Source organism: Micropterus salmoides, unplaced genomic scaffold (assembly GCF_014851395.1).
Source record: "Micropterus salmoides isolate LMB-PRFRI ecotype aquatic unplaced genomic scaffold, ASM1485139v1 Ms_hic_scaffold_14, whole genome shotgun sequence".
NCBI lineage: Eukaryota > Metazoa > Chordata > Actinopteri > Centrarchiformes > Centrarchidae > Micropterus > Micropterus salmoides.
In genome coordinates, this window is record NW_024040485.1 from 26,868,018 (window position 1) to 26,890,716 (window position 22,699).

Genomic DNA, 22,699 nt, shown 5'->3' on the forward strand with positions numbered 1-22,699 from the left:
GGCATTCCAGCAACCACTCTCTCTTTAAGAATGTAAGTCTAAGTGAAATTACATCATAATACATGTCCTATGTTGAACAATTTAAAAACTTGGCAAGCTGCAGTTTGCATCTCTGATATATCTCCATTTTCTTCCTTTCAGAAATAAATAATACATCTGGCCATGACTGTGAAAGTGATCCTAGCTTGTTCAAGACTAGGCAGTGCCGTTTACGATGTGAGGACTGTTAAACTAGTTCAAAGTTTCCTATTTAAAGTGTTTTTTCAGAAATATTTTTTTTTCCAACATAATTTTTGGAAAAATACTTTGTTACTGACCAAACTTCACTCTTTGATATCTGCCTGGAGTAGGCTTCTGGAATTGGTGTAAAATTTGACAAAGAAGAAACAGTAGGCAAGAAAGCTCCAAGGTATTTATCCTGTGTTTGTCATGTTTTGACATGGAAAAACAGCCAAGCAGCTCCTATACAGAGTAATATTTCAGATATTTTATCACTGTTGATGCACAGAAGACAGCATACAAATTCAAGCAAATTCTTTCTTACTTTAAAGTGTTAACACACATCTACATATCGGATGCATACTAACATATAACTGCTGACTGGCCACACACATACACACTAACTTAAGCACATTAGTCAGTTTTAGGACAGCCCCTTTAACAGATGCTTACCTCTCTGCCAGTAAAACGCTTGAGCTCAGTCAGCTGCAGTGAACTCTCCCTATTGTCCTCTTCCCACTGCACACCACTGCACTGGTGAGTTCAATCAGCCTTACAATAGTGACATTAAGATTTGTTTATTAATAATTTAGACTTCTTTGTGAAATGTACATATGCATATTTTGCTGGTTAATTTTGGTTTTGCAATTATAATAATTATTATATTATATTATTATAAATGACTGTACAGTGAAGGGAGAAAAAAAGTGTCTTTAAATGAGTGGGATCAAACAGAGCATGAGTAGTAAGCTGAACTTTCAAAATGAGTCATGAGTACTCTTTTTTTTTTTAAATTGCACATTCTCTCGAGGTATCACAGCTGTTTTGAATTGTTTGTGATCACATTTAAACTAATCCCTAAAAGTTTGTCACAGTGACCTGAATCAAACTAACTTTACAGTCTCCTCAGCTGATACAAAGCTGAAGAAATGCAAGTTTCTACTTTGATGTGGAAGGTAACAGTAACACTGTTAAATGAGTAACTATTTATTTATTATTTATTATAATTTTACTACACTTTTTTACTTTACAAAACTGTGTGTGTCTTTTAACAAGTTATTGATTTACTAACTGAGCCCTGATACGTAACAAGCTTTTAACAAACTACAGATTTGATGGCTTATTATAATGAGAATAACCCATGAGGATTTATCAATGGGTTACTGAAACTGTATTGATAACCCACAGCTGTGGAATCACTAAGACGTTTGATCAAAACAGATGATAAACACTGAAGATGATGAAGTAATGAGTCACCTCGCTTCTTTAATGAACTACTTCTTCTTTCAACATTTGTTTCCTGTTACTAGGAACTGTTTCTTGTACTGTTTTAAAGGTCCCTTATTACGCTCATTTGCAGGTTCATACTTTTATTTTTGAGTTTCTACTACAAAATGTTTCAAAAAACACATTATACATATGGACATACTGTCTGTTGCTACAGCACCTCCAGTCACCCTCTGTCTGAACGCTCTGCTCCATGTCTCTTTAAGGGCTCTCTCCCTAAAAGTCACTTTCTTCTGTAGGGGCAGCAACTAGCTAAATGTTAGTGCTATTGGCTTCTGAATTTAAAGAGTTTATTGCTTATCAAACCACACAAGACAAGATTTAGGTTGGAGAAATGATAAGACGTGCCTTTGGTGTGAGAGACCCGGGTTCAATCCCCCACTGTGTCCCATCCACCATTGTGTCCCTGAGCAAGACACTTAACCCCTAGTTGCTCCAGAGGCGTGTGACCTCAGACACGTATAGCATTTGTAAGTTGCTTTGGATAAAAGCGTCAGGTAAATGTAAGTATTTCTGTCAGCCTTACCCCACTGATTATGGTACAGAAATACACATTTATAACTTTATTCACTGATTTTGATGAAACATGCTCCATTTCTGACCTAAGCACACTGAGTCAGGTTCACAAAGGCTTTTCCGCATGTCCAGATGCTGAACACATTAAATCTCAACCTCCACCTGCCCCAATATGAGCTGCTTGACTCGCTCTGTCTCTCTCTTACTCCCTCCACTGGCTGCAGTGAATTGTGTATATCATCTGCTTCTTTGACTTGTCTTATTATATCACTTCATTTACTTTTTGTTTCTGGGTGTGTGTGTGTTTATAGTTTCCTATCTATTGGCCATGCGCGTCTGGAGGGCACACTTTACAATACTCCTCACAAATTGTACTCTATGGTAAAACATGCATATTTGATGTTGACTAATTTCTGGGAACAAGTATTGCAAACCAGTTGGGAGAGTCAGGATTTTTTTACTGCTCCAGTCAGCGGTTTCAGTTCTCTATTTTGAGAGTGTAACAAATGGGATCAACACAAAATGATGGAGCAGGCTTGAGGTTTTTGCTAACACTGCTAAGTACTTGAAAGCAGTTTGTCTCAGGAGTTTTATTTTTGTTTCAGAATACTTACAAACCCAGTAACACACCATCCATACCATCATTGACCGTGGAAAACAGTTGTGTTTCATGAGCAATTTCTACCAGCAAATAGATTAACATGGATCTTTAATGTCTCTTTGCCACAGGAAAAACTCAGCCATGAGTGTTGAGTATGACAACGAGCAATATAAGTTGTTCCTGGAATTATTCAATGAAACCTACGACACGACTGACCCGAGCTACGTGGTCAGTAATTCCGTCCAGCTCTGTGCCAAGAAGACTCTCAACCAGTTCGGTGCGAGATTCATCCCAGTTTTCTACTATACCAACTTCCTCCTGAGTTACCTTGGCAATGGGCTTGTCCTCTTTATCATCTACAAGTATGAGAAGCTCAACACCGTGACAAACATCTTTCTCCTGAACTTGGTCCTCTCCAACATTCTCTTTGCCTCCAGTCTCCCCTTCTGGGCGACATACCATCAGTCTGAGTGGATTTTTGGCACGGCTCTGTGTAAGATGGTCAGCAGCGCCTACTTCATCGGCTTCTACAGCTCCATCCTCTTCCTCACACTTATGACCTTTGACCGATACCTTGCGGTGGTGCATGCAGTGGCAGCTGCTAGGAGCAGGAAAAAGGCATATGCCATCGTCTCATCAGTGATAGTTTGGATCATCAGTATTGTAGCGAGTATGAAAGAGCTCGTTTTCCAAAACGTGTGGAAGAGTCCCTTCAATGGACTGATGTGTGAAGAGTCGGGATACTCTGAGAAAACCATGGAGCGCTGGCGTCTGTTCAGTTACTACCAACAATTCCTGGTCTTCTTCCTCCTCCCTCTGTTCATGGTGATGTACTGCTACATCAGCATCACCGTCCGCATCCTTTCCACCCGCATGAAGGAGAAGTGCCGCGCCATCAAGCTCATATTTGTCATTATCTTCACCTTCTTTGTCTGCTGGACGCCCTACAATATCGTCATCCTCCTTCGAGCTGTTCAGATCTCCAGCACCAGTGAAGACTCATGTTCTGATGCCGACACCTTGGACTATGCACTGTATGTGACCCGGAACATCGCCTATTTGTATTGTTGCATCAGCCCTGTGTTTTACACGTTTGTGGGGAAAAAGTTCCAGAGCCACTTCAGACGGCTGATGGCCAAGAAGATCCCCTGCCTGAAGAGACACATTAGCTTCAGCAGCCAGAGCACCAGATCCACCTCACAGAAGACAGCACACTCTGCTTATGAGTACTAGACACACAGACACGCGGACGCTTACACACACACAGGTATAAATGATCCGCATTGAAATAAAAAGCATGTTGTGCTTCAACAAAAGTGAGTGAGGCATGATAAAACCGACTCTTTATCTGTTTTAGCTCATTACACAGTGAAAGAGTTCTGTTTACTTGTGTTCTTCAGTTGGACTGGAAAACCAAATTTCACCCCAATGCTGTAAAATCTCATAATCAGTTATAAACAATCAAATCTTTTATCATTAAGTTCTTTTTTATCATTCAAGTTTGCCATTTTCAGACTGCTTCACTTAAATCATCCTAGTTCTCACATTAAAATGTTTACCTTTTTTATCAAACTTTTAAAAAAACATTTAATGTATTAACATTCTCTAGAAATGCTTCTTATTTGAAATAGGTTTTATGATAGGCTTGTGTCTTTTTTTCATTTAGCGGACGATTTTATCCAAAGCGACTTACAATTGCTATACATGTCAGGTCGCACGCCTCTGGACCAACTAGGGGTTAAGTGTCCTGCTCAGGGCCACAATGGGGGATTGAACCCGAGTCTCTCACGCCAAAGGTATAGTCTTATCCATTGCGCCATTACCACGCCGTATGTAGCTATTCTATATCTTCCTTATTGTCAACTAATCCCAATACGTTCTGGCTCTGTACCCAACAGTCACTTTCAGTTCCCAAGCCTATTGGTTCCTGCTGAAGACATATCTATTTATGTCTATGTTATATATAAGACAAATACATTGTGTAATTTTTCAAAAGGTTTAAGAGTACCCAGCCTTGAGGCAGACCTCGAGCAGCCCAGTGAAGAACAAAGAAAGAATTTAGCATGAAGTCATTGTTCAAGTTTATTTTTTTTGAGTAACTATAAGTAGTGCAGGTTTATATGTATGGCTTAAAGATTTTTGTATCAGCTTCAGACCTGCTCCTGGTCTGGTCCTTATGCTGAGTATTCCAGTCTTGTTGATTCAATGTTGGATGCAAAGTGTATGTTTGTAGATGCATTTTTACACATCTTGTCCAAGCTTTTAAATAAACCTTCCAATAAAATACCAATCAAATTGTTCCCCTGTGACATCTGTCCTTTTATGGAAACAATTTCTCACTTAACTGTTGTATTTTGATGGGTAGGACAAGTGATCGTTTCCCTTTTCTGACAGAACATCTGGAGCAGTTTCCTGTCGGTTAAACACTGGTGAATCAGTGTACTTTTGGAGAAACATATAATTATGTGGTTGAAGTGGTAATGTGTTGAAACTGTGTGATGAAAAAGGCTTCATGATACATAGAGTGTGAGTCAATGTTATTGCAAAATCCATATTGGACGAGTACATGGCAAACCACACAGCTCAATGACAACTTAAACTTAACAACAGCATGGAAAGCACTGTAATTAGTTCCAGGACACTTTTGTTATATAACATTTGATTTGAGTTTTTAAAACCACATAGTAGAAATGAGTATTAGTTTTTGTTACAATGTCATCTTTAAAGGGGTACTCCAGCTCTTCAGTATTGGATTTCCATAAAGTTGAGGCTGAAGGCTGAAGAGTTTAGCCCCAACCAACCTTAAAGATTTCTACATCACCTCTGACACTGTCACCCACAGTCTGTCTCAGAAACACAGCAACACTAATAGAGGTAAAGAATCCCGAGGAATACTCATATGGAATAAATCTGAAATACATAAGCAAAATGACCCCCTAAAATGGACAAATATTACGTGTGGAAGGAAAAGCATTTATGTGTTGTGCAAAATACAGGTGCATCTTAAAAAATTACAATTTGGTGGAAAAGTTTATTTTCTTTCGTAATTCAATAACCGAAACTTTCATATATTCTAGATTCATTACACATAAAGTGAAATATTTCAGCTCTTTTGTTGATTATGGTTTACAGCTCATGGAAGTCAAAACTCCAGTATCTCAAAGCTATTACAACTTTAGAATAAAGGAATGTCGACCTGAGAAGACCTCTACTGAGCTGAATAACTGCACCTGCAAATGTTTAATCTCTCAGTCTGGTTCTGGTGCTCTCAATGAACTCATCCATCCATCCATGTTCAAGCGCTTATCCCGCGTACCGGGTCGCGGGTGAACTTTTCCATGATATTCTATTTTTTTTAGATAGACCTGTATACGAGTGAGCCATAACGGAGATTGACACAGCAACCACAAGGAATGCTGGAAGCTCAGGTTCACTCCCACTGCAATGTTACATTGTTATTTTTTATCAGTTTGCCGTTGAACTAATCCATGATCTTTGCCTGATAACGTTACCCCGATAAGGTTGGATCCTACCCTTCTCCTGGTGTCTGGGGCCCGTAATAAACTCGGGTGGCACCCAACCTGAGTGTCCTTCTCCAATCATAATTAAACCTGTAATTACATTTTATTGTGACATGGTCCCTGTATGATACTTTTGTTTGGATAACCTGCCTGCACACTGACTCTTCACGATACATTTATTTCATGAGCTTCCCCCTACGTGCCTTATCTGTATTACTCTCATTCTCTGTGAATGAAAATTGTACTAATCTTCACTTTAATTAATTAAAGTCATGATTTCAGTGATGCTTTCAACAAGTTCTCCGTTGTAAGTCATGGATCAGGATCTAGTCATTCACAGGATGGCCAACGTACTTCTCAAAAGTAGTTTCTACCATCAAATAGTAAGGGGAAGTACTGGGCACTGCTCAGATAAATAGGTGTACTCAAACAAGCATAGTGCTCAGAGACTGAATCATGTGTACTAGCACCAGGGTACTACTTGTGTACGTACGCAGTTTACATGTACCACTGTGAATATCTGCAAACATTTAGCATCATTTAAAGAGCAGCCTTTTTCAATTTTGTCTCTCCGAATGTCAAGCTGATGAATTAGCAAAAGTGTTTCTTATAATAAAGCAGTGCATGGAAACCAAGACCACAGTAAGACTAGTACCATATTGTAATATGATGGTTCAGAATTTAGATTAGAGTAACGCTTTACAGTACAGTACACAAACCTGTGAGCAGTTACTAAGAATAAAAATTGCATAATTTAACAATTGTTGATTAGTAGTTCATGCATAATTCCAAACTACAGCAGATAATGATGAGTTACTTTGAATTAAAGAATCATTAGATATCGATGAGTTCATAGTTACATGTGAATTGACACGCTGACCATTTTCTTAAATTTAATTACTAAACAAATGTTGTTGTAATCTGTTACAGTTACTGGGGAAAGATTAATTCAATTGTGCCTGATTACATTTGGGGTTTCATCTGAATATTTTTTTGGCTTTATGTTGAATAATATTGATTTTGTTGCTTTGCATGTTTTTCATGTGCACAATGTTTGATGATGCATATTCATGCATATATATCTGTGTATTCACAGCACATATTCATTAATATTCACATCATATATAGATAAATTGGACTTCCAAATACACAGCTCTTACTATGATATTGTAACGAAGGAACTGTTTGCTGCAGAGGTTGATTAGCATAAGTGGTTGTGCCTGATGAGAACTTTGTGAATGATGTGATGAAAGGGGAAAGTTATAGTACTGTATGATTTAATGCCTCTGTAATATGTTAGTAATGTAACTTTCATGTGTACACACTGTACAGCAAGCAGCTATGTAATATGCACAGTGTAGAAGAGGAAAAAGTGTTCTGTGGTAGATGGTCAGAATTCAGTAGAATCAGATAATGGGAAGTGAAAATAAATCCCTGTAGCCGCAGCAGCGGTCACTGTCCAAGGTGGCACCAGTGCAACTATGAAGTGTGTGGGATGAACATAGTTGTGTGTGGATGTTCGTGTGTTTTGGGGATGTAGTCTTTGCTAGTGATGATGTACTCGGGAAGTGGAGGGGGTACTGGAGAGAGAGAGGGCTATTGTTAGGATAACTATGGTGACAGCTGCAAGAAAAAGGATGTCCCTGAGTCTGTTTGCTCCTGTAACACCAACATGTGCAAACAGTTCTTGGTTTATTGATTCAAGAACATGATTATTTCATGTTGTGACTGCAAGTATTTCTGGTCATGTTGTACTGTAATGTACTGTATCATCACAGATGGGACTGAACTCAACTCGGGAAAGAAAATAAGAAGAATTACATTTTTATTTTTAAATGTATTGTTCATTTAACCTATTTTTAAACTTATTGAGAAACAAAAGTCCTGTTTAACAGCGTGTAGAGTTTACATACAACAACAAACAAACAGAAACTCTGCTTCCATTTATTTTTTACATATAATCTGTGGATTTCCCTTCCATTTTGACTTCAAACCGATAATGAAGGCAAAAGTTTTGTATCTCTGTTTTTGTATCTCTGCAAGTCTTCACACAGCGTACGGCCACAGTCTGTCTCCTCATTGTGAGCAGAAATCTCCTAGATGAAATCTGAGTACTTGTAAATGTTCAACAAACTGAATCGTGGGAAGAAAACCACAAACCATTACAAATACTCTAATAGGCATTTTGTGGACAGCTACAAGTATTGTTCATGTTTTAAAAAATGTATACAGTTTTATTTTCTATATTTATATTTCTATATTTATTTTCTTAACATGACTGTTTTAATAATGTTTCAAAGCCTTCTTCACTCTGACAGGAATAAAATGATGGGGGAGACCATGCTTGTAAGTATTTAAAGATGGTGCTTGGAGACTGTTGGCTTATTAACTTGTTCAGATTTGATATTTGGTGATTTCAATCCCAAAGAATTTCTAATTTATTTCTAAAAATAAAAGGCCTTTTATTTTATTCCAAAAATTTTTTTTTTTACCTATAATGAATTGGCAATTTGGTATATTTTCTTAAATTGACAATATAGTAGGAAAGGTTTAGATTTAGTTTTGCATGGCCAAATCTTACAATGAATTTGATGTAGGCTAATTCCTAGAGAAAGACCAAGAACCACCAAGAATCTGGACAAAAGGTCAATTATTGATTTCTTGATATTGATTTTGAAATATGGGCTACCTGCTGCTGGTAAGTCATGTTTTTTTTTATTCTATGTAATGTGGTGTATCTTTTAAAATGATTTTATGGTATTAGTGGGAAATACATTCCTATTCTATTTCTATTTTTAAAAAACAGACGTGTCCAGACCTTTCATATACCACTATCGATGCTTCACACCTTTCTCTTGTGCTCCCTCCTGGGGGCCCTTGTGGGGTGGACCCTCCTGCCCCCCCTCCCTCTGTCTCCTCCTCATTTCAAGGAACCCTACATTGTTGTACGTCTCGGGCCGTACCAAGTGCCACAGAATGTGGGGGTGTATTGATTAGTCCGGCAGTTCAGCGGTTGGACAGCTCCTGTCTGTCCGTCTGACCATGCACCTGGAGCCCGAGGCCCGGCCCGCAGCAACCGCGTTCCGTTCACAGTTCCAGGTCCGGAGGTTTTTGCCCAAGCCCCGCTGCAGTGCCGCTGGGCGATTTAATAAGAGAGGAGAGGAGAGAGAAGACAAGTAGCGCAGAACGCGCAGCGGGCGGACGGCCATTGCCTTTTCCTTTTGCTGCTAATAAAGAAAGCAGCATCTCGGCTGTGCACCACCGGAAAAACAGACAGAGGGAACACCGCACCGAGACCCGCCTGGACCCGCTTCATTGTCTGCGTTTGTCTCTTTGACTGCGTGGACTCTGTGCCAAGATGTCTTTCTTCACCGTACTGTTGTTGCTGCCAGTCCTGTGCAGCATCATCAGCACCTCCAGCGCTGCATCCTCAGTATCCCGTAAGTAGGCTAATACGCACACACGCACACGCGCGCGCGCACACACACGCAGACAGACAGACATAGCCTACACACACACACACACACACACACAGACACACACCGCGGCTAATTTGGTGGGAGCTCTCTGTGCAGTCACGGATGTGGACTATAGTCAGGACTCACCAGGAGGCCAACGCAGCGGCGTGAATCCAGTCACACATGCACTAAATGTATTAATGAAGCCTTCAGTTTAAGTGCATTGTATCTAGCAAATTCTGATCCAGGGGGCACAACAGTCCAGTCGAAATCTGTACACCCCCTCGTGCTGACCACTGCATTCACGAATTATAAGCATTTCACTTACCATGTTTGGGAGACATATTTCACCCCCCCTTAGCAGTTGGATTCAATTTAAACACACATTTATAAGTGGTTTGTAAAACAAGGCAGTTCAATTGTAAGCAGATTTTATTATTGTACTTGGTGTGTAAAATGTTGATAACAAAGCACATCTAAGAGCATGTGGTGTGATCAAAAGCTCCAGAACAGCTAATAAATGGACCTGGAAGGGTTATTGCTTTCTCAGCAGGATGCACTAGTTAACAGGCCTAAGAATAATATATAATGATATGTGATTGCACAGGGTCAAATCCCTGCAGAAAACATAATAAATTGTTAATGTACTTGTACAAATCATTCGCAGTCACTTTAAAACAGTTTAGGAATGAATTAAAAACTATTGAGGGCATTTGATGATAATAGACTATGTATTGTGTAGATCTGCACACAATTAGTGTATATTATAGTGTGTTATGAACCATTTGTTAGTTGTTTATTTACTGCTTAGAAACTGTTAATAGCGATTTATTTTAATTAACAGTTATCAGTTGTTGTGCAATAAAACTCTAGGGGCACTCCATCAATTTTACACATGGTTAGCAACACTCCTTTTTACTGCCTGTAAAATAACCATATACTGTTTTCAGAGGTATTGGAGGGAGCTTTCTTTTTTCTGAAAATTATCATTGAGTCTTGACATTTTTAACAGAAAGTCTGCATGACAAACTGGAGGTGTGGAGTGAAAGATGTGGAACGTCAAGATAGAATAAGATACACAACCCCACGATGCAGGGAAGGACTAATGAATGATGCTCTTGAGTTGCATTATGGAAGTTGTAGGATTCACTGCCCTGAATTACAGGGGGCCCAATATTTAATATTTTGATGTTATGTGCTTTAAAATGTGAAGTACTGCTCACTGTTCCACCAAGTGTCATTTGCACTCTGCTAGCTATGTGTCATGCTGTGCAAAGGAGACACAAGTCCACTTTTTGAATAACAGAATGTTACACAGAGTCATGGCAGAAATCATTTCAGCCAGAAAAATCGATGCTGACTGTGGTCCCACCTCCAACAAACAGGTTAAGTTATAGAGTCAGATGAGAAGGTGGACATGAAGTTAATCTCTGATTGATATGTACAACTGTTTGATACAACTATTTCATCAAATCATCAGATCATCATTTAACCTAACAAAGATAAAAACCCGGCCTTGCATATGAGGACTAAGAGTCAGGATCCCACTGTTTTGACATTCTTCCTGCTGATGCCTCATGTCAAATTGTCTGTATTCACTTTTGTCTTCTTAAAGGCTCAGTTTATTGGTTCAGCATCTTAAAAATCTTAGTTCTTTACCCTGTTCGTAGTGTATCCCACCCAAGTGGGAAGCTTCCGGTCGTCACCGAACGGCCAACAGGGGGCGACTCTTCTCGTTGCAAAAAGAAGTCCGGCTCCATTAGAAATAATGGCAAAATACCCCCCACTTCTCAGCTGAATAATTACCTCAGTAAACACTTTCCTAATGAGTTTATGGTCTCAGTCGCTAGTTTCAAGTCTTCTTCAACACAAAATGTTGTTCATTTAGTAAATTATGGTCCCATTTAGAGGAAAATAGACCATAAAGCAGAGTATGCTTCAGGGCAGGATTATCTATGATTGACAAGTCGTTACCAAGGCGACCTGTCAATCAGGCTAGGGTGACTCTGCTCGTACCCACGGCACTGTGTAAATTTAACCAGCGCTGTTGAAAAAGCATCATTAGGAGTTGGTTGTTTCTCTGGTGAATAGCTACATTTAGTTTTAAGCCTGTTGTTCGCTAGACAAAGTTATCAGCCCTGTCAAAATGACAGTTAACGTGAATTACAGATGCACCTAGCAAAGCAAGCTAGCTAGCTCCACACACGGCCGTTAGCTCCACCGTCTCGTCCAAATATGGTCACGTCCGGTGGTTGCAAAAAATCAACATGGTGGCAGCCTATCGGCCAAACTTGACATCAGCAGTCCACAAACCAACGGGTGACGTCACGATGACTACGTCCACTTCTTATATTATTACAGTCTATGTTCCCACCGCACAGCAGGCGCAATTTTTCTGTTGTTTACAAGCAGACAGAAGTGACAAAGAGGCACCTTCACGTAATACAAATTCAATGGAGAGCGATGAGTTGAGTTCCCCTCCGGTGTGAGGGGGACTTAATTGTGCTCTGTCTCTATGCAGCATCTCAAAAGTCTTGTCTGACTGAGGGGTTACACGTTCTTTAACATACACTGCAAATAAGATAATAGTTGATAATTGTTGAAAAGTACAATTTCTCGTTAGGTATTGTTTTGTTCACCTGTTTGACAAAAGTTGGCATATTGAAAAGGGGAAGTTGTGATTAAGGCTGATGGAAACATATTTTTTTATGTTGATCACCGGACCTGCTTTCATTTATGTCCTGCTGCCACTCACTGTCACAGACCTCCGGCATCCAAGAAACAAAGAATAAAAAGATTCAGGGGTGTAACTGCAACATCCCTGGTTCGTTTCTGGACAGGTCCCTTTATGTTGCGTGTCACCTCCCTCTCTGGCTCCCTATTTAAACAACACAGGGTCAGTATGGATCAGAAGACACAAAGGAATTCATAAAAAACACAAACACCGTTATGGTAAGTCTATCAGAGGTACTGGTGCTCAGTTAATTATGACATCTTGAATCTTTTCTAACTGCAAAGATTCCACAAAAAATCTCTTAAAGTTTGCTTGAAAATGTAATTGGAGCATAATCACTGTTGACAGAGCTAGACTACTACCGTTTCCTCCCCAACTCTATTTTTAATGATATTTTAATCACAGTGAGCGTTGTTGTACAGGAACAAGATCCTTACAAATGCAAAGATGTTCCTTTAGTTTAGGCTAACCCTCTGATGGTCCCTGACACTTCCCTCCCTCTCATACCAATTTAGCGTCACTTTTTAACATCCTGGGTATCCGGTTGCGTTGTTTTTGCATGTGTAGGGCCTTGCGGTCAAGTTAGTTGTAAGAAATATGCAAAGTCTGGTTAGACTTTGAAAATTAAAATAGTGGTTAATGTTATGAAACAGCACGTGCTAATTTGGTCAGGTTTAGGTATCAAAACTGCTTGATTTGGAAAAGGTCATGGTTTGGGTTAAAATAACTACGTTACTTACGTGACTTAATCTACGTAACACCACTTACGTAACTTGCATAACATAACTAAAAGGAATTAAAGTTGAGTTTTTTTTTCACAGGGGAAACAAACACCAGTCTCCTGAGTGAAAGTACTGTTACTGATCCACCTGTCCACCCCAACCACCTCCTTATTTATTTATACTAGGCCTACTTTTAGCATTCAACAATGATCCTAAAGGGCTTCCTCCAGTGCTTTGAGCTGTGACTCTACAGGGCTTCCCACTGTAAAGGGCCATGACCATGCATTCATTTGTGACAACTTGGGTTTGAGAATGTATTTACCCGTTACTTGTAGTGGACTGTGCAGAACAGTAAATTCACCTTTATGCATAGGCTAATTGATAGAACGACTGGTTGCAATCGTGTATGAGTTTCTGCTTTTAGACTGTTCAGCGTCCCAGAATGTGATCGTGTATGAGTTTCTGGAAGTAATGCTTGAATTTTCATTTACCTATTTAACTTAAGCCTGACCCTTAATTCTATCTATTTTGTTTACAGCACACTTTGACAGATGCCTTTTGTTTTATGAAACTCAGCACTTGTCTGCAGCTCTCATTGGGTCAACAGACCAGCTGGTCAGTCTTTTAGGTGCTGAACAATCAGGCATGTCAGTCTATTGATGAATGTGTCTATGCAGCAAAAAGCCATTTTTTATTTGTATGTACAGTGTTTATTTTTTTAAACTTTGCCCTGGAGGTATTGCTATTAAAAACTAGACTATAGATTGCTTTGCTGCCAGGTAGGCCTGAAAACATTTCTCACTTCCAGACTAGAATTGTTTTTAAAATAGTGTAAAGCTTGACGTCTTCGGTACAGAGAGTGGAAGAGTGGATTTGTAGACTAGGCAAGACAGAATAGACGTTAGAAACTGAAACTTCAAGCCTGACTTATTACCAGATCCTCTTTTGCACAGGATCAAGATGACACATGCTCACTACTGAAACTAGACATTTTTGACATTAAGAAATGCCATCTGTACTAGAACGAGATGGTGTGGCATTATTTCATCTTTATTACAGCTTTTACCAAAACATGACGATGCAGTTCCAACATTCCTGATCTCAGGTCAGGTAGGTAGCCAGTCAGCCAGTCGGGGACAGTCAGTCTTTTGGTGGCAAGGGCTTTCATTTGATGTATAGTGAAATGTGATCACATTTGTGAGTTTGTTTGACCGTGTCACAGTAAATGGCAGTAAATGATAAATGAACCATACTTATCCTGTTGGAAACCTCCAGCTATTTCTAGGAAAAACGCCTAAAATAACGTACCCAAAATGAATCAGGACCTCAAACATTTGGCCTACATGCATAATTCTGGTCTCCTTTGAAAGGTCAGAAGCTGAGGAATATAAATCCATTGTATATTAACATATTTATTTTACCATTACAGACTAAATGGAGATGCAATAAAGAAAAAATAGTAAAAAAGCTATATTTTAATGCAATAAACTATCAAAACCATCATAAGATAGATTATAATGCAACTGAATATATTTTAATACACCTGGAATGCAGTTGTAACTGTAAATCTGATGTAAATAAACTAAAATACAGTTATCATACAATATTTACAAATATACCAGGCGAATGTCCATATTTACTGTTGAAATGTTACATTACATTTATCTGACACTTATAATTCCTATCCATGTCAGAGGTCGCACGCCTCTGGAGTAACTAGGGGTTAAGTGTCTTGCTCAGGGACACAATGGGGGATTGAACCTGGGTCTCTCACACAAAAGGCAGGCGTCTTATCCATTGCACCATCACCACCCTGTTTACTTTTATTGGGAGATATCTTTAAAACACTATTTCTGTCCATACAACCACGTTCCAAATAACATAACATTGAAATATTGATAAAAATAGTGAATATTCATCAACATTCCTGTCACCAAAAACACACCCATGCTTTACAGGCCTGTAGCTTGAGAACGGAACATCCCACAGTGATGGGGATATCAGTCGATCCGGCTTGTCTAGACCTTTCATTTGATACCATGGATGCCTATGTAGCTCCTCGGGGTCGGCCACCAAATAGTGAAAAAGACCGTGTGTTCCAAAGCGGCACTGCTCCTGCTCTGCAGAAAAAGGCAAGCAGGCACAGCTCCCGGGTATTGCGCAATAATCAAGATGGCGCCCGCCGATCAAAGCGCTTTACACTACATGCCACATTCACATTCAGAGACTGTCATGCAAGGTGCACATCAAAAACAAAAACTAAGCTTTCACACACACACACACACACACACACACACACACACACAATTTGGGGTTTTTGGGGTTTCTGAATATTGGGAGACCCGCCCTTACCTCCTGAGCCACAGTCGCCACAGCAGTGGTTTTGCACATGATGACTTATTTTCAGCTGTTACTGTCCAAAATAGTCACTTTAACACATTTAACAATATCACCTGTAAATAAGAGTAGAATTCAAATCATATCATTACCGTACATGGCAACACACCATTGTCAGCAAAGATCCAGAAGCTGTGGTTGTGGTTGCTAGGAACAGTTCATAGGCTTTCAGATGATTCAGGACTGCGCAGGCTCAGGAAAATATGTTTGCTCGTTTAAACAATAAACCCTGTCATGATTATCACAGATAGTTTTAGTTTTAGATGTCATTTTAATAAGTGACCCTATTATATATTATCTAGGCTATTAATGGAGCCTGGGTAAAAGCTGAATGGACTGGTGAGATAACTTGTTATTATATTACATTTATTCATTAAGCTGACGCTTTTGTCCAAAGCGACTTACAATTGCTATATATGTCAGGGGTTGCGCGCCTCTGGAGCAACTAGGGGTTAAGTGTCTTGTTCAGAGACACATGGGTGGATGCGTCCCCGTGGGAATTGAACCCGTCCCCGTGTCATATATATTAAATCGAATGGGAGTGTTTCTGTTTGTCTGTAGACTGGCAAAACTGGCAGAAACGTTTGACTGCCACTTTTTGTCACTTCCTCCGTCTGCAGCCACCTGATCTCGTCAACTTTCCAGACGAGGAGAAGTTCATCTCCAACAAGCCCAATGTTTGTCATCTTGTCAATCAAAGACACACAGAAAACATTTGACACACTTCCATTTTACCAAACGTATCAATCCACACCCCGACTATACACATGCGCATATGACGCTGCAAGGCCCACCCTCCCACCTTTTTTATGCTCTGAAGCTATTTGTTTTTCATAAAGCGAGCTTAATGATATATAATCTCCACAGACAGCTATTTAAATCCCACCAATCTCCAGCTGTTTACATGTTGTAAGCTTGTTAAGAGCATCTATATCGATTGATCAAGGCCCCCAGTGTCACTAGAGCTTTCTGGTATAACTATAGGCTGGAAACAAAATCAATCAATCAATCAATAAAAACAGTGTTAATTACTTTCTGTCCAGTAAATTTCTTATATCAGTCAGCCTGCTCAGGACAGTTTGGCCGTCAGCTCTCCTCTCTGCTCCTCAGGAGCTGCTGCTGACAGGACATCTGCTTCTGAGGACGGAGAAAGCCAAACGAGGGTCGGAGTGGGGTGTGAATTGAACAGATGGAGGCTTTAGAATTTTTACGCACTGCTGATGTCTCGCTTTTGATATGGATTCACTGTAAGAGTTGTTATTTTTAGCTGATACACGTACAACAATCTCTGCCATTTCATCAACATTTATGTGATTATTTGCCTGTCACCTTTTTTCTGACTCTGACACACAAAGATGACGTCTCCCATTCTTAATCTCATCTCCCAGGCTCTCATCGGCTTGTTTGTTTTTTCGTCTAGTGGAAACGGTCAATGAGCATAACAGCAGATCAGTTTGAATTTGATTTAATGACAAAAGAAGAAAAATAATCATACAGACAAATATCATAAAATATATTTAGTAATTTATAAAATAAACAAAAATAATTTTGCTTGGTGCTCAAATAATTTCAAGTAATAATTTTACAAACAACTAGAAACAACCTCTTGATAATATTTGTATTCTGTAAAATGAATAAATTATAAAAACAGTGGCTTTGGATGTTCAAAAATGTCATCATTAAATGTAATCTGTGGTTTTGCTGAATTGTCCAGTACTAACAGCAGGAGGCACAAAAGAGATGATTAAAGTTATTTCAAAGATCAAATAGAACATAAGTGAAGATCAAGTATGTTCCTCAGAAAGATGAGCTGTTGGTGCAGCGTTGAGGTTATTTTACAGGTTCTCTGTTGAGCAGATAATCTCTTTCTTGTTCCTTTGAATTGCTTAATACATGCTTGGCTTTTTGTTTTGTAATGCATATGAGGAAGCTCATTACCATGTCCTGCACCTGTCACACACACACACACACACACACACACACACACTTAGAGAGCTGTGACCCCTCCCCCGCCCACATCTCAATGAATGTGTCGAGAACAAAGACCAACCTATACAAAAAGCACATACGCAGCCTTATGCTAAGAATATGTCCAATTACAGGGTAAAAAATTTAGTTTTATTTGTTTACAACCAAACTGCTTGTCAGTCTTTATCAAAACAAAATCAAGGTAACATCTGTGTTTTTTTAATTTATTTGGCATTGAATGGCTGTAAAGGTGCTTTATTAAAGAAAAAAATTGGTTAGTAGAAGTGACACCAACAGTTTAAGGGTTAAAACAACTTTATGGAACTTAATTACTTAGATTTCAGCCTTTGTTAAATAACAGACACTCTTGTGTTTGAGAAGTGATAACATACTCTATATTTCAGTTACTTTTTTACATGCATGCCCAAGAAAGTCCCCACTAGAAAAAACATCATACTGAACAATACATTCAGAAAACGTTTACATTTACTGAAAAGAGACCTTTTGTACTCTGTAGTTCCAAACACTAAGTCGCTCTTCTTGTTCTTGGGAACTTCAGGAACTCTTATATTAATAAAATATATAATAATAATGTAATATATATAATTTACCATACATTATATTTAACATTTGATTTACACAAAGAAGCCATGACAAATAAATGGTAATTTATTTGCAATATTTACACATACAGTGTAGATTGAGAAGATCAAATGTGATGCATAGCTTATGATAGGATATTATAGCGAAGGTAAGTGTGTCAAATAATGCATTAGGAAATAGATTAGCGTAATATGGTGGTTTGTTTAGCCAAGAAACTTTAAGATTGATTATTAATAATCAAAGGTGGGAGAGCAAGACAGGGATCAATGACTGAAACAACTTAGAGAGAATACAAGAATAGAAAGGCAAAAGATTCTAAAAAGGAAAATGCATTATAAAGTTAGATATAATAATAATAATAATAATACACTTTATTATTTATATCGTACCTAATGTTACAAAGTGCTTTGCAAAAAGAATAAAACCATGCAAGATTTACATTTAGCTGATGCTTTTATCCAAAGCGACTTACAATTGCTATATATATATATATATATATATATATATATATACACACGGAGCAAGTGTCTTACTCAGGGACACATTAGTGTCTCATGGTGGATTCGAACCTGGGTCTCTCACACCACCCGCCATAAAATGAGAACAAGGCCAAAGGACATACCCACCAACACGTCCTCATATGGGTCGATTGTCAAATGTCCCATTTAAGACAGTTTTCCAAAATAACATGTATGTCGTATTAAACCTGTTCCTCAAAAAGTCACATGACATTGTTTACCATTACATGTGGTAAACATTGTGAAACAGTGGTAATTTTGTTGAGTGTAAGCAACAAAACCTCTTGGTTAGGTTTAAGAAAAGATTGTGGTGTGGGTTCACATAAGTAGTCATCTACAAAATGAAGAACCTAAAACCTCGTGTTTGACGTCCGTTCACACGGGACTCAAATCTCAGTGTCCAGAGTGAAAGAAATCCTTAGTGGTGGTATATATATAATAAAATATAATGCAGTAATCAGTAGCTTATGATTATTTTTTGCTTAACAAATGCTTTCAAAAAGTGGTGGGGACATGTCACACAACACACACAAGAAACAGAAAGCAGAGGTGGTGGGGGCTAGTAAGAGATGTGATTGGACCAGCCCAATGTCAGTATAGAAAATTATTATATTATTATACTCTCGTATAAAAGTATGGGACTAAAAGGTCAGAGATATAACAAGAAGATAGGCCATGAAGAGCCTCAAAAGTAATCAATAAAAATGTAAAATCTTTTCTAAAACATACTGGGGGCCATTATAATGAAGCTGAAACAGAAGTGATGTGATCATATTTTAAAAGCCTGGCATGATGATATAATTTATAAAGGCATATTTTTGATATATTTCTAAGAAGGTAAAAGCACGATTGCACAAGCTTTGTGGTGTGCTGCTCGAAACTTGACATGACTATCGAACCAGACGCCAAGGCACCACTGATGCTCATAGATGGGTACCAATGATCTTCAAAGCAGTTTTAATCGAACACCCATCATCAAGCTCATTCTCCAAAATTTAAAGTTACTCACTGCTTCTACTACTTACTATAAACTGGACCAAATCCACAATCCTCCCACTAGGATTTAACAGCTGCTCTGCTTAGTTTAGTTCTCTGTGACTTTTAGTTATTTGGTCAGTTCAGTATCTGTTATATAGTAGTTGTGTTTTGGGTTTCAGTCCTGTCTGTCTGTTGTCTTGTCTCCAGTCTTCTCGTGTGTGTGTGTGTGTGTGTGTGTGTTTGCATTTTGATCTGATGTTTGTGTCTTGTGGAGTTTGTCTATGTTGTTCTGTCTTCTGCTAGTTCTGTGTGGTTGTTCTGGTCTGATCGGTGCCTGCCTCAGTTCTTGGTCAGTTCTGTTCCTGTCTGATGTTTGTTATTAGTTTCCGTACCATCGTGCTTGGGTTCTGCCTGTCTGCTAGGTGTTGATTTACGTTCTCTTCCGGTTTCGATATTTAATCTGATTATGATCATTCTGCTTTAGTCTGTTCTGTCCTCATTATTAAGCTTATTATTCAGTTTGCCTGTTTGTCCTGTTCTATTTGGCCTCTGTGTTTTTGCTGTTTGATTCTTGGCCTTTTGCAACCTGTCTGTTGTCTCTGGGTTTGTCTGTAGCCTATCTGTATTGTTGGTGTTTCAGTCTGTGTTTCCTGTCGTGTTTCTGGTCTGTCTGTGTTATGGTTAGTTTGATCTGTTCTGTGTTGGGTTCTTGTTAGATTCATGTCTGGAGTTTCAGTAACCTGTGTTCTGACTGTTACTCCAGAATCCCTCTGCCTGCCTGTCTCTCTTTTTTCCCCTGCTGTCTCTCTGCCTGACTGTCTCGTTAGTCCTGATCCTTCTCACCTGTGTTGCTCCCGCCTGCTCATTAGTTCCTGGTGTTAAATGTTTGCTGTTTCTATTCAGTCTCTATCTGGTCATTGTTGTATGATGAGTGTTCTGTCTGTTGCTGTGCTGTCGTCTTGGACTTGTTGCCAGTCCCTGCAATCTGTAAGCCTTGATTCGCCCTTTTGTGTTGGATTAAAATGCCTAAACTTGATATCAGCTATCCAGTGTCTTGCATTTGGGGTCTCTCCTGCTTTGCACTTCATCAAACCCCTGACAGCAGCAGCTTTTACACCACCTTTCCCACTATGCGTGTATGGTCACGTCACATATGTAGGGATTCACATTCCCTCCAGGCTGTCAGAGCTGTTCATTCTAAACTTCACCCACTTCTCAAAATGATAGATGATGAGCCCCAGAGCTGGAGCCAATATCGTAAAAATATCTTCAATAACAGCTTGGTCTCAAGTACAACATTGGGAGTAATCACTCCCTTTAATATCTACAACTCAAATCTTCCATTCAAACTAAATGGAACATGAAGGTCATCAACCTGAATTCAATTAACATAATTCTTCAACCCAAATCCTATATGGAATATATAGTTATATCCCAATCAGGCAAAACTATATTTTTGTTATTTTTACTTATTTATTATATTTTGCTCCTCCTCGCACATACTGGCACATTCCCCTCTGGTCGCACTTACGCATATATGAATACACAACACACTATCATACAGAGAAACACATACAAGTGCAGTTCTCCAACTAATGAAACCAAATTAAAATCTACCAGTTATGTCTTACTGTTTTGTGTTCTCTGTTTATTTCACCTTTATTTATGTCCAATTGCACTAACAAATAAAGTATTGAGGACCTGTTGGTGAGCTATTTGATCAATCATGTTCACCATCTTGGATTTCTCTCTTGTTCAGGGAAGTGTGAGGACAGCTTGGCCACTCCTCTACCCTACAGCTCCTTCACCAGTTCATCAGTGTATGCGCGAGGATATGGAGCTGGTTACGCCAAACTCAATCGGAAACAAGGTATGTCTTTGTGAAGAGAAGCACCATACAGTTCCTGCTGTTGTGTATGTGCATGAGACCATTTTAAAAATGTTGTTGGTTGGTGATGCTAATGATACATTAATCACTGCATATATTAGTATTTTGTATAATTGGTGATTCCGGTTAGGTCCGGTTTGATGGATTTCTTCCAATATGCAGTGCACATAGCAACTTACTGTATATGCAAATAGGGATAAGTGGTCTTCAGGGTCAGTGTTCATATTCTTCTGTGCAAATGTGCATGTTTACCAGCATTCATTTACTCTTCTATTGATTTGTTCCCAAATCAGACCTTTTCTAGTCACATGGATCAGTGGTCAGCTCAATCAAATTTGAGTATAATGATATTTTAATTATTTAGATAAAATGTGATGACTCTGTGTGACTCTTTTTTTCAACACCGTGGAGTCCTTCCTCTACCTGGGCACTATCATCACCCATGACCTTAATTCGGAGCTGAACATCAGCTCTCTCACTGATAAAACCCAACAGAGGATGTACTTACTGTGGCAGCTATAGTACAACCTGCCAAAGACAAAAATGGTGCACTTCTACACCGCCATCACTGAGTCCAGTGCTGCAGCTGCCAAGGACAGGGCAGACTTGCACCTTGTCGTTCACTCCGCCTGCGTTCTTGTACCGCTTCAGGAAAAATTGTGGCCTTTGAGTCACTCCCCTGCGGCCCACCTGGAACAAAACCTCACACTACGATAGCAGTAGAACTGGTCCAGACTGCTTTAGATCCGCTCGCTAGACAGCATTCATTCTACTATTCCACCACTCTTATGTTCCCTGCATCAATTGACAGATTGACCTCTTCCAATCACAGCACAGGCGATGCTCATATTTACTTTACATTTTTTTTGTATATTTTTCTTTACATTTTTTAGTTTGATGTCAAACTAAAAAGAGCATCATGCAATGAATGTTTTTTTAATAATACTGGCAAGACTCCCTGTGATGACATTATCCATGGAACTGGAGTTTCTTAAAGAAACAGTATATACAAAACTGTGCTTAAAGGTTCAGTTTGTAAGTTTTAGTGGCATCTAGTGGTGAGGGTTGCGAATTGCAAGAAATGGCTCATGGTGCATTCATGTGCTCCTCTGACAAAATAAGTACTTTATAATAAATGTATTAATTCTAATGGCAATTGTAATTTCAGCAGTGAAAACGCTAACTTTGTACTTTTTCTCCATGAGATTTTACATATCACATATCAATTTAATTTCTACATCCAACATAAAAGGCAATGATAACTTTCAACATATAGTCCTCTTTTAATA

The 22,699-nt window shown here is 39.0% G+C and overlaps 2 protein-coding genes across 3 annotated transcripts in view; both read left to right on the forward strand.

Annotated features, from left to right (window-relative positions):
• Positions 1 to 147: 147 nt before the first annotated feature.
• On the forward strand, positions 148 to 4,918 carry LOC119902549 (C-C chemokine receptor type 3-like). Of its 2 annotated transcripts, XM_038718815.1 has the most exons (3): positions 148 to 216; positions 351 to 409; positions 2,752 to 4,918. In XM_038718815.1, exons 1-3 carry the CDS (start codon positions 163 to 165, stop codon positions 3,854 to 3,856), a joined length of 1,218 nt encoding a protein of 405 aa, XP_038574743.1. In that variant the 5' UTR covers positions 148 to 162; the 3' UTR covers positions 3,857 to 4,918. The 2 variants fall into 2 exon arrangements, with proteins under 2 accessions (XP_038574743.1, XP_038574745.1); XM_038718817.1 differs by lacking the exons at positions 148 to 216; positions 351 to 409 and adding an exon at positions 650 to 756.
• A 139-nt stretch (positions 4,919 to 5,057) lies between these two features.
• Positions 5,058 to 22,699, forward strand: part of LOC119902547 (contactin-associated protein-like 2) — a 38,728-nt gene continuing 21,086 nt past the window's right edge. Inside the window, exons 1-2 of the mRNA XM_038718813.1 lie at positions 5,058 to 9,584; positions 21,282 to 21,392. Coding sequence (XP_038574741.1) covers positions 9,503 to 9,584; positions 21,282 to 21,392 — 193 coding nt within the window. The 5' untranslated portion in view covers positions 5,058 to 9,502. The remainder of the gene's footprint in view (positions 9,585 to 21,281; positions 21,393 to 22,699) is intronic.